Source organism: Manacus vitellinus, unplaced genomic scaffold (genome assembly GCF_001715985.3).
Source record: "Manacus vitellinus isolate BGI_N305 unplaced genomic scaffold, ASM171598v3 scaffold_58_pilon, whole genome shotgun sequence".
NCBI classification, from domain to species: domain Eukaryota; kingdom Metazoa; phylum Chordata; class Aves; order Passeriformes; family Pipridae; genus Manacus; species Manacus vitellinus.
In genome coordinates, this window is record NW_021940671.1 from 3579063 (window position 1) to 3595135 (window position 16073).

At 56.6% G+C, this 16073-nt stretch overlaps 1 protein-coding gene across 1 annotated transcript in view; it reads right to left on the reverse strand.

Moving 5' to 3' along the window:
• NOS1 (nitric oxide synthase 1) overlaps positions 1-6428 on the reverse strand; it is a 41771-nt gene extending 35343 nt beyond the window's left edge. The window contains 1 exon segment of the mRNA XM_029963297.1: positions 5557-6428. Within this exon segment, the coding sequence (XP_029819157.1) occupies positions 5557-6278 (722 nt within the window). The 5' untranslated portion in view covers positions 6279-6428.
• Between the last annotated feature and the right edge of the window lie 9645 nt (positions 6429-16073).

Genomic DNA, 16073 nt, shown 5'->3' on the forward strand with positions numbered 1-16073 from the left:
AAGGAAAGTTTGTCACTTCTCTCCTTTGAATTTCCTTGGCAGAAGGATCTCTCTGATTTCCCAGGCAGAGATAAGAGATAAGAGATAGCACGGGCTGCTGCCATCCCCAGGGACCACTCTGGGTGAGCTGAGGAGGAGGATGGTGCCCACGGGTCCAACAACAGCTCTTGTGCTGTGGCACTGGTAGAGTCACCCAGTGCTGTGCCCACAGTGGATGGACCCTTTCCTTCCTTCCAAGCCCTTCTCCTTGGGGGCTGAAAACCCCACACTCGAACTTGGGACTGCTCTGAACCTTTGAGAGAAATCCCTTCTTCTTCCCTTCTTCCCCTCTCCTGATCCATCCCCGGGGGTGCTGCAGGGCTGCACTTGCAGTGCTCCTCCTTCCAGGCTAAATGGCTTTGCCTTTTACCTTCCTTTTGCCCCCTGGAAAACCACACTCCAGAGGGCATGGCATCCTCAGGAGCTGATAATTCCTCGCTTCCTCTCCTGGGGCAGCTCATGGAAAACGTGCTGGCTGCAGACTCCTCGCCTGGAGGGCGAAAGCAAGGCCTGTGCAAGAGCAGAGGGAGAGGCAGGAGAAGGGATTTGTAGGGCAGGAGAAGGGATCTGTAGGGCAGGAGAAGGGATTTGTAGGGCAGGAGAAGGGATTTTTAGGGCGCAGAGAGGATGGAGCAGAGCTCAGGAAGGAGGTGGGAATTCGGAAGCGGGAGGAATAACTCCAAAAGGTGGGATGCACTCCCCGGAGAGGCAGCAGGGACCATGTGCCCAGAGCGGGCAACTGCAGAGTGGTCAAAGCAAGGAACCACTTCCTAAATGAGAGAGGGGATATGGAACAGCACCAGAGGAGGGCAAGAGCCTCCCAGTGAGCTCGTGGCACGGCCTGAAGAAGGTTCTGCAGCCCCAGAAGGTCCGAGCGTGGCTGGGCTGTGCCCAGTGCCGGGATCAGGGACTAATGAGCTGGGGCTTCAGAGACACCCATGAAATATGAGGCTGTTAAATGTCACGGAGCAGGCTCTGACAGATAAAGACCTGGGAACAGATCCAAGCCATCCCAAAGCCCCACCAGCATTGTTCAAAATTCAACCAGCGTCGAGCTGCAACTGCCACTCTTGTCCCTTCCCAGCCGTGCTCAAAGGACACCTGGAGGAGGATTCCAACCTCAGCGGCTTCTCTGGAGGCCAAACACAGCTCAGGTCTGCTGGGAGAGCTGCAGGATCCCCCACGGGCTGTGGGTTTGTCTGCTGGGACCACGCACAGGGAACGGCTGGCCCCTCCCGTGGGGTGCAAGAAGCAGCACAGAGGGTGAAGGGATGAAGGGTGGTTTGATGACCGGCCCAAGGCAGCTCCAGGGGGGGTTATTTGGGTGGAATAGGCTGTTTGCAGGCACTAAATGCCTCCGTGGATCAGCCTGATGGAGTCAGAGCGACAAGGAAGGAGGATCGGCCGAGGCAGAAGGGGAGGGTTGTTCCCTTCCAAAACTCCCTGCATCCATTTGCAGAGTGCCACAAACAGGAGGGTTTCAGGGGAACCTTTTTCGTTTCATGGGTTTGAAAGTTTCGTGTCCAAGCACAAAGACATCAGAAATGCAAATGCAATGTTTTGAGCAACACAAAGAGGTTTTGGCGGCGGCGAAGGAGGTGGGAGGAAGAGAATTTTTCTCTTCGAGAACTGCGAAATTATGGGGTTTGTTCCAATGCAGGATGGAGCCTGAAACCTTGAAACCCTCCATAAACTGAATTCCTGCTCTCAGCACACTTCTCCCTCTCGGGGCTGCTGATTGCTGCTTTTTTGGACCCAAACTGCCATGTTTCCATCATGCTGCTCGTGTTATGGAATAGACCTGAGGAGGAAAATAAATATTGGCAACTCGGTGGCGAGGGGGGAAAGAAGGAGGGAAGATGGGACATGACAATCTCCCTAGAGCTCAGAGGGAAAAACAGACCTAGGTTAGCTGGCAGTGAGTGAATCAAACTCTATTTTTGCTCTCTAGCCCACGGTGAGCCTCATGGCAGAAATGCCAGCTCTCATCATACCTTGCTCCCCACTTCCATGCTCTGTTTTGTGACTGACTTCAGTGCAGATGGCTGGAGCCAAGGAGCAGACACGCAGCCCTGGTCACAGCCCATCCCACAGACAGGCAGGGAAATCAGCAGGGAGGAAAAGCCAGGTCATTCCAGGGATAACTCCCCTGGGCAGTGCAGGGGATGGAGATGATCTGATGGTTCCCCCCAAGCAAACTCAGAATCCATCAATCACAGAATGCCCTGCGTTGGAATGGACCTTAAAGCTCATCCCATCCCACCCCCTGCCATGGGCAGGGACACCTCCCACCAGCCCAGGTTGCTCCAAGCCCCGTCCAACCTGGCCTTGGACACTTCCAGGGATCCAGGGGCAGCCACAGCTTCTCTGGGCAACCTGTGCCAGGGCCTCCCCACCCTCACAGGGGAGAATTTTTCCCCTGCCCTCTGTCAGTTTGAATCCATTCCCCCCCTTTTCCTGTGACTGCATTTAAAAGGTGCCTCTCCACCTCCCTTCAGGTGTTGGACGTAACTGTTCCCAGTTTTCCTTGGAAGTAGCACTAGAAACACGGGCTGGAAGCCCGAAGCACCAGGTGTTGTTTGAATCACTTTTGGCAAAGCCCACCTTGAGCGAGAAGTTTTTGGCTCCTTGTGAACAACCTCAGAGTTGTTCCCTCCTGCCTTCAGAAGGGCTGTCACGGCTCCCTGAGCAGCTCTGACAAAGTGCTGCAGGCTGGGAGGGCCAGCACAGGGCAGGGACGAGACAGAACTGGAGTCATCCCACGACCAGCATCTCCAGCTGGATTGATGGTCAAGTGGGTGCCAAGCTCAACCTTAAACGAGGTTTTGCCCCCTCCTGGTCTCCAGGCAGAGCTCTGTTCCTGCTCTGACTAACGCCAGCTTCGCTTCTCCCCCAGCCTGGAGGAGTCACAGCCTGCAGCACGAGAGCTCCATCAATCTGGTGAGGCTTGCTGGGGTGTTTTTGGCATTTCTTTGGCACTGTCCAGCAGCCTCCCCAGTTACCCCCCCCTCGCTCCCTGCCCCTTCTGCACTTCTCCTACGGACTGAGAAAGCTTTGACTGCAGCAGACCTTCACGATGCCCTGGCTCTGCCTGAGCCCAGGCAGAGGAGATGAATCATCTCCAGCACATTACAGGAGAAAGGCCCTTTGCCCTGCAGAGCAGCTCTCAACAAGTTTTCCCTGCAGTGCATCTCCTTTCCCATATCTCTGCTCGAGCCCTCGCTCACACCGAGTCCTGCTGCAAGAACGAGGCTGCAGCTTCTCATCAAGCAGGAGGTTTTGACTGAAAAGTGGGTTTTCAGTCCCAGACTATATAGATTACATGATTATTTTTTTTTTAAGGGTGTTGAAAGAAAAAGAAAGAGTGAGGTTTTGGTGAAGTACCCACTTGCTGCTTCGAGGTCCTTCAATTTACATGAATTCAAAGCATTTCTGTTTAATCTCTGTACAGAAGAGACTCCTCAAAGAAAAGACACCATTTTTCATCCCTCCCCCACAGCTGGAGTAGAAGAGACAGCAGAGGATGTGGTTTGAAGGGTGAGGCTGTACCTTGGACCGGGATTGTGTCCTCGGGGGGCTTCGCTGGGCTGCGACCCCCAACCCCTCCACAGCAGCCTGTGCTAAACCAGAGGGGGCTTTTAAGCACCCCTGCACATTTTGTAGACAAGCACGACCCTTTCAGTGTCTCAAATCTTTGGTTGCTTCCAGCAGGTTCCCCCAGGATGGGCTGGCACTGGGTTAAGGGACGCACCGTCCAGCCGGGCAGCCCAGCCTTCAGAGAGTGTGCTGGGCTCAGAGAGAGGGAGGTTAAATCACCTCCTGTTGCACAGCAGAGCCCCAAAACCAACAATTCCCAAATGTACAACACCTGGGGGCTCACGTGGTGGGGAGGGGATGGCAGGAAGGGCGTCCTTGAGCATGTCCCACCGCTCTCCCCCAGCGTCTGCTGCCCGCCGGCACCGGGCTCAGCGGGTATTTTTTCCCCTCTGACTCAGTGTGACCACCCAAACGGGCTCTGAGTTACCGTGTCCTCCACGGCAAACAGGCACAATTTGGGAGAGAGCAGAAACCGCAGCAAAACAACTGAAAACACAAAAAGGGAGGTGGAAAACACAGGGAGTGGGCGTCGGTTTGGGATGGGAGCGATCGGGAGCTCAGCCTTGGCTGGGAGCCCACGAGGGGACCCTGCTGTGCCTTTCCCTTCTTGTTTCTGATAAAGAAAAAGGAATGCAATTTCTTTTTTTTGGTGGTTTTTTTTTTCCCCTTTCCTAAGGAAGCGTGTGCAGCAAGAGAAGTTGAAATTACAAATCCCTGCGTGGCTGAACCGAGACCTCCAGCTCCAGCAAACCCTGCAGGCTGTTCCAGCCAGTCAATAACCGAGGGCAGCCACAACCTGCTGCAGCACTTGACACCACTAAAATGTGTTTGGGGACCTGGGGAAAGGCAACAGCAAAAGGCAACCCAGCACTGCTAATAAACGGCCAGGAGGGGAGAGAGAGAGAGAGAGAGCTGGTACCAAAAAAAAAAATAAAATAGCTTCTAACAACAGCTTTGTAAAGCAGGAAGGGCCACAGGGAGCTGCTCCGGCTCTGGAGCGATGAGCTACAGCTCAGGGAAACGCTGAGGGAGATCAGAGGGCAGCACCACACACATGGCCCCTTGCAAGGAGGATATGTCAAAAATTAAGCTGTTCCACCCACAAGATGGGACTTCACCGTCCTCAAGAAGCCATGGGACAAGTGTTGTCTGCGTCCCCACCCCTGTAACCCCTGCAAACAGGTCTGAAATAATTATTATCCTGCTCCAGAAAGAGCGGAGGGGATGAACAGGCAGCTCCACTCTTGCGTTTCAACAAGGGCTGGCCGTTCCTGAGCTCTCGATGGAAACAATTCCCTGCTTCCCAGAAGACAAGAGCACCAAGGCAGAGGTCTCCTTGGCTTCAGACAGAGCTGGGCTGGGGCTCCCCTCCCCTCTCCCAAAAGCACAGAAGGTTTTGAACCTCGTTTCTCCCGGGGAGCATCGTGCCCTGCCGGTCTGACCTTCCCGCTCGCTCTCCCGCCGTTAATCAATGGCGGATTTCACCCGGAGAGCTCTACAGCAGGACAGCAAGGACAGGCAACACATGGATCTTGTCTGGCAGGTGGGGATACTGAGACACAGGACTTTGCTTGAATTCAGACGAGTGAGATTCAGAACACGGAACAGAAACACACCCCAGCCCAGCCCGTGCTCCAGCACATCACAGCTCAGCTTTCCAGGAGACGTTGTTCCTGCTCTGCCCCGTTTCCCATGCTCAACCTTTCTCCCTTTCTTCCACAGCCTTCTCCCAATTTTTCATTACTTTTATCTTCCCCTCTTCAACCGCTCCCCCCTTTTCTTACAGCCCTTCCTCTCCACCTCCACCCTGCTGTGCCAGACAGCAGCCAGCTCCGGAGAGGGGCTCCCCGGCACCTCAACCTCGCGTAGCCAAAACCCAGCGCGTTCCACCGAATGTAAAAAACGTATTTAGGGACCTACCAGTCCACCTGGACTTCTATATCCCTTGTCTCTACCTTGGAGGGCGCATCTCCATCGCTGCCCTTACTGCTGCTCTTCAGGAGATCCAGGACGGGCTCGATCTCTTTGAGCAGCTCGTTGTCCTCCACGCCGCCGTTGAGGCACGGGTGGCCACAAGCCCCCTCCTTGCCCTTCCCGGCGTCCTGCCCTTTGCCGCCGGTAACGACGCCGTTAACGTGGACCATCGGCTCCACCTCCCTCCCCATCTCTCTGGTCCACAGGGAGCCCATGGCGCGCTCGGGCTGCGGCTGCTCTTTGCCGTGCGGGCTCGGGTTGGACAAGTCAACAGCCCTGGGAGCCGGGCACAGGGGTCTGGTGACACGGACGGTTTTGGGCGTCCCGTCGCCCGCGAAGGTGGTCTCCAGGTGAGTGGTGAAGCCCTCGGGGCCCCGCAGGATGAGGACCACGTAGGTCTCGGAGGCGATGCTTCTCAGGATCTCCAGCGCCGTCTCATAGCTCATGTCCACCAGGGGCCTGCCATTGACGGCCAGGATGATGTCCCCAGCCTGGATGAGGCCGCTCTGCTCCGCAGCCCCTCCCCGGATCAGGTCGGAGATGATGACGGGCGGTTTGCTGACGCGCTCCTTCACCAGGAAGCCGAGGCCGCCCACCTTGCGCTTGAAGAGCCTCACCGAGATGACATTGGGCTGTATCTGCTGCACGCTGAACACATTCTCTTCCATGGCAGCCCCTCCTCGAGCCTGCAGACCAGGACCTCGACACCCGCTGAGCGCAGAGAGATCCGCCGTCGGAGATGCTCGTCCTCGCCGGGGCGGGGAAGGGGCAACTCTGGCTCTTAGGGGACTGCTCTTAACTGGGAAACTCCTCAGGGCTTCGGCTGCGGGGCTTTCTGCGGCATGCTCGGTGTCACCGCGCCCTGAAACACCCGGGGAAGGGCAGGGGGTGTCACGGGTGGGAAGCAAGGCTAGGGACAGGACAGGCAGGGCAGGCAGGGCAGGCAGGGCTGGGCATCGCGTGGCCAAGCAGGGGCTGGAGGGGACAACATGCCAGCTTCCAGTCAGCCTGTGGTCCTGCGCTGGGCAGAGAGGGGGAGGCAGCTCGCTCGCTTCACCGGCATCCCCGCAGACCGTCCACGAGCTTCTTTATCTGGAAAGGAGGGGGAAAAAAACCAAACAACAAAGGAGAAAGAAAAGTGAGACAGGGCAGGCGTAAGTGCCTGCTCAGCACGGGGCTCGGCACGCCACAGGCACCCACATGCATCAGCCCGTCCCCACAGATGTCACCCCCCCGGGCTGCGTTTGGGAGACAGGCTGCAGCCTCCCATCGCTCCGGGCTTTGTTTCCTCCTTTTCTTCCCCCCCTCCCCTGCGAAAATCGGCACCATCTGTTCGGCGGGGGCCGGGAAGGCGCGGGGGGAGCGGGGGAGCCCTGGCAAGGGGCTTCGCCCAGGGGTTGCCAGAGAACGCCCGGCAGGTCCGGGGAAGGGGCAGAGCCGCTCGGGGCTCGGCGGCGATTTCTGCCGGCGGAGGATCCTGTCTCCATGTGTTTTCCAGAGCATCCAACAACCTGATGGTCGAGAACCAGACAGGGGACGTACATCCCTGCCCAGGAGGAAACCCGCTCCGTAGGTGCTGTCACAGCGAGTCGGTCTCGGTGCTCCGGGAGCAGCAGCCACGAGCAGAGCGAGGCAGGAGAAGAGGACACTCAGCCCCCTTCCCCCGAGTTGGGAACTTGCAAAGGCAACTGCTTTTAAGCCTGGCTCCAGGGATCATCGCCTCAGCTCCTCCTCTCCGCGTATTTCGAGCCTGGCACGGGGATGAGGAGGCAACGCTCGCACTCCCCCGTGCCCAGCCCTGCCATCCGGCTCTGAACTGTTCCCACACAAACTGCTTCGGCTGATGGCGAACCATCTCCAGGAGAACACGCAGCGAGTTTTCCCGGCTCTCGGGGGAGCCTCGTGCAGCTGGGCATGACTGTCTACAGCCCTCAGCTGGCTCGGGGAGCCACGTCTCATTGACTCCTGATGGGACCCTTGTTCTTACATGCCCAGGCTTGCGTTCAGAAACTTCTGCTCCCAGACCCTCTCTGCCTTCCCCTCCCTTTCCTCAGATGCTCTGGAGAACGTTCCTCTCCAGGGCTGCGCCCTGACATTTTGCAGCAAACTGAAATGCAGGCGCCTTCTTTTCACTTGTAAATCTGGGTTTTGGGGAGAGAACAGAGGGCACTTGATCTGCAGGCTGGAGGCACTGGCACGACAAGGAAAACACTCTCCTGTCTCCCCATACTCAGGGCAGCGTTTGCACCTTCAGACATGGAGCACCAAGTCCCCTCTGCCAGGAGCTCCCTCGGCACCCAGATGGCAAAAACAGGGATCTGAGGAGCAGCCAGTGACACCAGTCCTGGCATTAACTCAGGCATTTTAATCCTCATGTGATGAGGGCTGCTGACCCCAGACTGCACTTTTTACAAGCGAGTTAAGAATAAAACAATTAAATATGTACAACCCAAGCCAGTGGGTTTAACCCCTGTGGCCCTTCCCCTGCTGTGACTCGGCCCTGCAGAGCAGCAGCAACGTGCAAAGGGTTAAATGCCACCGAGTAGGCCAGTGGGCATTCACATCCTCAAGGGCTAATTAACCCCGGGGACATAAGCACTAATTGCTGGGTGACTTCCTGCAAGTGACCCCGGCCAGAGGCCACTGGAGCTGGACCAACGTGGCCGTGATGGGCTGTGCCACCTCCCAGGGCTCAAGGCAGCAGAGCAGGGTGTCTGCTCCAGATCCTCAGGCCACCTGGGGAGGGAAGATCCCAGTTTTGGGGAGGTTGGAGGGAAGTAGAGATCTGCTTCTACCGGGAAGGTTCTGTCCCTTTCCCTCCTTCCCAGCCCGTCCATCCAGAGCCCGCTTTCACCGGCAGGACCCCGGCCAACTCTTCCCTCTTCTTCTCAGGCATTTTGGTGCCAGTGCTGAACCACAGGACCAGCTTCCTTCCCCCTGCCAGGGTCTGTCTTTTCCTGGTCCCTGCATCCCCAGCCCCTCCACTGGTGCCCGTACAAGCGCAGTGACCGTCCCCCTGACGCCCGGGCAGGGCACTGAGTCACACAGCACTCATTTCTAACGTCCTGGCTGACACTGTAGGACGAACGTGGCTCTGAGAGCAGCACAAGTGCCACGGGAGCGTGGCACTGCCAGCTGCCTTCAAGGGGACAGCCCTGTTATTTGCTGGGGATTAGTCACGGGCAGCAGCGTTCGCAGGCTCCTCACCGCCGCTGGAGTCGGTGTTCGTGTCCTGCCCGTCTCAGCGGGGCCAAGGCCACCTCAGGGACTGCCTGGCACGAGTCCCTGTCACTGCTGGGCATCCCCAGCAGCTCACACAGGCAGATGTTCAACAGCTGGAGGAGACCCTGCAGCCCAGCTCGACCTTCCCGCGGTGCCTGCAGGGCAGCACGGCCACGCCGAGCTCGCTGGGCAGGGCCGAGAACCCCCAAAGTGTTTATCCCCTCACTCTTCTCCCACCAGGCTGATTTCCAGTTATTTCCACCAAAAGGCTCAGCATCTGTTGTGTGTATTCAGCTCCAGCCTGCAAGATCCCGGGGGACAACATGATTTCTGGGTGCACAGCATTCCCCATCCCCAAAACCCACGGACACCTCGGCATTCCTTGCAAGAGGGACAAGGAGACAAAAGGAGATTCTGGGTGATACCCCAACACCCAGCCAGGGCTTTCTCCCAGATGAGGGTGAGTGTGTCCCCTACAGACAGAGGGTGTCTTGCTCCCAGACCTTTCACTCTCCCACCTGTGATTGTGGGATCCCACTGGGGACTGGCTGGAAAACAGGGAATGACATTATGTGCCTGCTCATGAGTTTTTCCTCTTTCTCAAGCCCTTCCTTTCCTTTTTCTCCACAGCTCCTCAGAGTCAGGGGGGTCAGAAAAGAGGCAGAAAGCAGAGGGGCAGGCCAGAAGAGTGAGGGCAACCTGTCTCTAAGCCCCTGAGCCTTCTGCTCCTTTGGGAAGAGCTGGACAAGCATTTTCATAGAATTATGGCGTCATTTAGGTTGGATAATAACTTTAAGATCGTGGAGTCTGATGGTTCCTCAGCTCTGAAGTCTTACACAAACTCAGAGCAGAGGTGGGAGGGAGAGGGAGCAGGTCAGGGCAGCAGGAGACACCTGGGAATGCTCAAAAGACTTCCCCAAACACCCAGTGAGGGTCAGGGCTCCCCCCTGCCCAGCTCCTGGGGTGTCCCAGGAGGTCTGAGCCCACATTTCAGATGGAACCTGACTGATTCAGCCCCCGTGAAGCGACGGGGAGACGGCAGCTGGGCTCGGCTCTGAGAGCTCAGCTCTCCCTCCCAGCACCCTTGGGAGTGTGATTTATGAACCCGAGAGCTGCAGGACATTTGCCAGGTTGTACATTTAAAGCTACCTGTGGTGTGTCATGTCAAACTCCTTAAAACCAGTGAGAAGGGGGTTTCACTGGGGTGGAAACTCTCCTTTCACCCCCGAAAGGGAGCCAGGAGTGGCCAGTGCTGTGAGCAGAGCCAGGCTCAGCTCCCTGCTGGAATAAACACCCACAGGCAGTGCCAGCCCACTCCCTGCCTCAGTCTCCCCTCCCTTTCCAACACATAAACCCAACTCAAACCACAACAGACCCTGCAGACGTGCAAACTTGTAGCACCCCAGACAAGTGTTAACTCGGATCCCGACACCAATCCCTGGTAACATCCCTCCCTTTGGAGGCTTTAATGAGCCTAAGGAAGAGCAGCAAACAGGCTCCCCTTCGACAGCGACGAAAGCATTCGCTCCACCAACAACTCCCACCCCAGAAAAAGAAAAAAAAAAGAAAAAAAGCAATAACAAAAAGCTTCTCAAGTTGCCAGATAACATTTCGAGCACCAAACTCCAGCACATATGTTAATTGGATGATTTGATTTCAGAAGCAGAGCGGAGGAGAACTCAATCTTCAGGAGCTTAACACAATCTCCTAACTCTGCCAGGCAGAGGAGAGCTGGGACGTGCCCAGCTCCAGCCCTCCGGCGTGGGCACTTGGGCTGCCCTTGGCCTCACAAATGGATTTTGAGCCTTGCCTTCGCCACGATAATAGCTCGTGGTCCTGCGTGCCAGCTTTAAATGGGCACCACTGTCCTACTTAATTAGTTTTCGTGGGATTTATGGCGCTCGGGGAAGAGCCCCGGCGCTGATGGATTTATGCCCGTTTAATTTTTATGACCCACGGAGCGTCAGTGGATGCGATGAGGAGCACTGGGATGCAACATATGCACAGTTACTGTAAACCTGCGTGTTTGTGCCTCTGAAAATGGAGCATTAAAGTGATTCACTGGCAGGCAGCTCGCTCGTGCCAGCAGTTCCGCGCTCGACTCCCGCTCGGCTCCGGCCGACGGCGCGGCGTGTCTGTGTACACGGCCTTTTAATCCTGGGGATATATAGACAATGCTCCTTCAGCCATCTCTAATTATCCACCTCCCACCAACCCTGCCAAAATCCACCCAGGAAGGAGCGAGACCTTTTCCCTTCCCAGCCAAACGCCCGCTCTGCTTCTCCCCTCCCATCCCCAGCGCACCTGGCTGGGAGGTCACTGTTTCACCGGGGCCATGATGCCTCCTTTGCCCCCAATAAACCTGATTTACACACAGGAGTGGATGAAATGTGGCGCTTTGCCATCTGTATGACACCCTTGTGCCAGTGCCCAGCCATGGTGCAGAGCTGCCGGACCCCTCCCCGCAGCCACGGACACCGGCGGGCTCGGGAAGGACGGTGCCAGAGGGATGAAGTGCCAAGGACTCAGCCCTGGAGATCCACTCACCTGCTCCGTGTCAGCAGGGCTGTCTGCACTCAAACACGCCTATTCCTGGCAAAAGAGCAGTTAATAAAATAAATATTTGCTTTCTGATATCAATAAATCCATGCCTGGTCCCCAGGAGGGTCCATTTGCCTCTACTCAGGGGGTTGTTTTCTGGAAAGCAAACCAACATCTGATTGCTCACAACCATATTGTTGGGATGCAGCTGCCCCAAAGCCCCATGACCTGCACATTTGTCCAACTCCTGGCACTCAGTTTGGTGTTCATCCCCTCCCCAGGGAATTAAACAGCCAAGGAAAGCCTGGTCCTGCCAGCACGAGCAGCCACTGGCACATCTTCCAGGCGGTTGAACTGATCGTTGTGGATCCCTCCCAGCTGAAATACTCCATCCTATCCCATCCCAGTCAGACCAGCATCTTCCACACTCCTAATCACAGAGTATTAGAGGGAGCAGAACCCTACTAAAACTTTATTTCCATTTAATGAAGCCCCTCATCCCTCTCCCCTTCACCCCCTCTGACACGAACCGCCCCTCTCCGAGCCGACCGCAGCAATACATTTTAATGTTGCCAAGACAACTGTGTTGACAAAATTCCCTTCCTTCTTTTTTTTTTTTTTTTTTTTGTTCTTTCTTCTTTTTTAAGCTGACAGAAACAGGGTTTTCTTGTAATTTGGAGTCCAAGGCTTGAGCATATTTCAGCACCACGCCTGCCATTTCTCTTTGACTCTTCCCGTGCGATATTTTCTCGGCGCCCGCGGTGCCGCGGCTCAGATAAAACCATCAGTTCTGCTGCTCCCCCCCCCCCACCACCTACAACTGATGTTCTTATTAGGGCTCGGTCCATCTGTAAAACATAAATTTCCCCACCATCCGTTTGCCGAGGGGATTGGAATTACACACCCCGCGACTCCGCTTTGACAAATTGGCCCCGTGTTAACGCGCAGCCACTTTGTCCTAAAAAGACAAAATAGGTAGGTAGGGAACAAATGAGAAAATGCCACTTGATGGATGGTCTCGCAATCCAATCGCAGCACGAGAGGGGAATCGGGGCTCCATTTGGGAAGGAAAAAAAGGAAAAGGAGAATTTAAGGATCGCAGCAGGTTGGCTGGAGCTGTAATAGCTCCAGAGCCGCCAGCCAGCATCAATAAAGTCAGCGACAGAGCTCTTGGCTCAGTCAGTCCAGGAATAAACTCCTGCTTCATTTCAGCAACCCGTGTTCTCGTGCCCTCCTTTGCTGCTGACACCCCAAAATTCCTTCTAGCACGGCGTTAAATTTTCCTACACTAACAAGTCATTTAGGACTCTGAACAGCAATGGATCTTATTGCCACCGGCTCTCCACAGAGTGACTCATGGCCCTATTTAAAACCCTCTGGAAAAGCTCGGGCTCCCCCCGCCACAAGCCCGGGTTCCTCGGTCTGGAGGCACGACCCCCCAGCCAGATCCCTGAGGAATCCTGGCTCTGGGATTCCCTCTGTCCCCTGAGCGTCCCCCCATCTCTCCTCAGGTGCCATCCCCCACCCTCCCACTGCTGGCTCCGGAACGTGGAGCCGAAGCGGAGCTCTCGCCCTCTTTGCACCGCCCTCCTCAGGGACTGTGCGAGGCAGAAATCGAGGATAATTTGTTCCCCTGAGTTGCCGTCCCTGCTTCTCTCAGGGTTTTGCATTAGCACTTGTTGCCATAGTACCAACAGCGGCGGCAAAGTTCTCTGGGGGCCTCCTGGGACCCATTCCTTGTCCTACGAGGGCCATCGCTCTAATTCAGGCAGGATTGAGGTGGGGAGATGTGGAATTTTCTGCCTCCTAGTCTTTGCTAAAGGTGCTGTCGGTGAGAGAGAGGCTGTTCCTTGGAAGCAGCAGCAGCAGCCACACCATCTCACTGCACCACTAACGTGGGGCTGGGCATGGGGCAGCGTGGCAAGAAAGCCAGCACTGTGTGAGGGAGAGGAGTGGAAATAGTCCCTGATGTCCCTGGTGCCCATCAGTTCCCGGGTTTTTCCCCTTCCCCATGGGACAGCCCCGTGCTGGTGATGCTGCCTTTGGCTGAAGCAGCCCCAGCCCTGACCCTGAAAACAGCTTTTCCCTGTGCCAGAGGAGAGGGATTGGACTTCCCAAGACCTTGCTCCTCACCCCTGGCACGGTGGGGTGAGGCAGGCTGTGACCCCAGGGCCAGCTCTGCAGCCCTTGACCCACCCACCCCACCGACACTCCATTTTGATGGCTTTTTCGGGACAAAGGATAATCCCCGCTCGGAAAAGCCTGAGCTTTCCTGACTTCCAAAGCGAGGCAGAACCTCACGTTTCCAGCGTGTCTGAAAACAGAAGCCTGAAAACTCCGGAAAATGGGATTAAGACAAGCCTGCCCTAGAAGGGCATTGCTAGATCTCGTTAAGCACTTCGGAATTGTCATGCGAAAAGAGAGAAGCGTCGCCGCCTTGGCACAATTACCTCTCTCTGCCTTTGTACCTCGCGGGTCGCCACGCTCCACATAACGGAGCCGACACCCTGATAACATATGGGCTCCCCAGAGCTGCCGGTGCCCGCAGCCAGATCCCGAGAGCTCCCCCGGCATCACATCAGCACAGCTGCCACCTCGGGTGGGAACCCGCGCTGCGCCGGGTCCCTTATCGCACACAGCCCGTCACGGCTCGTTTGCGACGAGAGGGGAGAATCAAACACGCTTTCATCCAGCTTCAGCCAGACAGTGGCTCCCAGGCCTCTTCGGGACACAATGTATTTATTTTTGGCTCGGGAGGAGAGATCAGATTGCATCCACGGGTTTGATTTAACGCACAGATACAATCGGAACAGCGTGAGTAGAACGAAGGCATTTTTGGCTCCCGTTTCGGAGCCTCCTCTCAAAACCGGTCCCCTGTTGGGGGGGGTTGTATTTCTTTGGGAAAAATTGATGGTATCAACAAGTATCAAACAATATCCTCGTTACTCGGGAAAGGTAAATGCTAATCTATGCGAGCTGAGCTCATGTGACTTATCAGTTGCTATATATAGTTGTTTTCAGGCACTGATTTAGGGAATCTGGCAGGTTTCCTAAGCCTTTGTACAGACACACCAGTGAAATGGAAAAGACAAAATACACAAGCAAAGCAGAGGGGGGGAGAAAGAAAAAAATCTGACAGGGCCAAAATGGCCCTGAGGGTGAGGGAGGACCAACCCCTCCCCACGAGCAGCCACACAACGTTAATTCCAAGTGAGGATTCAGCCCAAACCCCTCTGCCTAAGATGGCCTCTCGCTCACGGTCGTCGCACTGACAGAGGGAATAAACAGAATTCAAAGGGCACAGGGACTTGTCATTCTCCTTCACTCACGAGGATGTGAAATGCTTCTCCCGGAGCAGGTATGTGAGCAGAGAAACATCCCCTCAAACCCCACGTCCGCGTGGGAAGAGACTCCTCCGTACCGGGAGTTTGTTTGCAAACATATGCACGTTTTAAAATTGGAGGCTCTGCGAGTTTGTGGTGTCTTTAAGGAAATATTCTGGGTAACACGAGCTAGGAGAAAATAGAGGGAGGAAGAAATCACTGATGCAAACCCAAATTCCTTAAAATAAGGCTTCCCCACCCGCGAGCTTGAGCAGGAAAGGCACAGCCGAGCAAGATGTGCAGGGAGAAATCCTCCGGAGAGTCTTGTCCTGCACAGCCCCCCTGCCCCAAAAGCCTCCCTGCGGCTTCTGTGTGATCACCCCTGTGGATCCCATTGTGCCTCCTGCCTGAGCCGTTGGCACTGGGGGATGTGGAGGAGGAAGAGGAGCTGGCGCTGAAGGTAGCGGAGCCCCCGAGCACCGCAAATGCCCCCTGCAATCCCACACCTCCCGCTCCAGACAGCCCCTGCTCCCACGGGAAGGAAGGAGACACTTCCCCTCCATCTCAGTGAGAGGCGGATCAGCTCCTCGGGGGCTCGGCAGATAATTGCCAAGTCGCCTGCCAGAATTTCCTCCTGACAGTCACAACTTGGAAGCGTCGGAAGAAAATGTCTGCACCTGGGCTGTGGAGCCGGCGGGCTCGGGGGGCAGGGAACGGAGCCTGCACGGGGCAACGCCCACCCCCCCCCCCAGCTCCAGATGCTCCAGATGTTGTGCAGAGGCGCCTTTTTGCTCTGCTTGGCCAGGAAAACCCAAAAGCTTCCTACTGTCTCCCAGCCGAGAGCGAGGCAGCAGGGAGGGCACGCGGGGTTCATCTCCTTTGATCCCGGCGACGACAACTCCCTCCCGCATTTCAGGCTCATCCACAGGGACCATCGAGGTCCCTGGTGTGCAGGGGGGGAGAGGGAAGGGGCAAAATCCACACCGAGCCCCGGCTCTCCCTAAAGGAGAGGAGCCCGCCATCAGCGGGACATCCCGGCCCTTCGCTCCAGGGCTGGAGCCGCATCGGGGAGTCTCTTCCCCACCCACCCCGGGCTGGGTGGGGGTCGGGGACACTTGGGGACACCTGGGACACACCCGGGGACACCGGGGACACCCTGGGGACACCTGGGACATCCCGGCCCCGAGGGACAGGGGAAACGGCAAGGGCAGGACGTGGCGTGGGTCACCCCCGCCACCCCAGCGCCGGGGTTGGTGGCACCTCCTGCGTGCCAAGCCCGTCCCGCCCGTGCCCGGAGTGTCGGGGCGCTGCGGGCAGGCGGCGGTGCCCGCGGAGTTCAGCACCCGGGACAGCTCTGGCACAGCCCGCTGCGGGCGG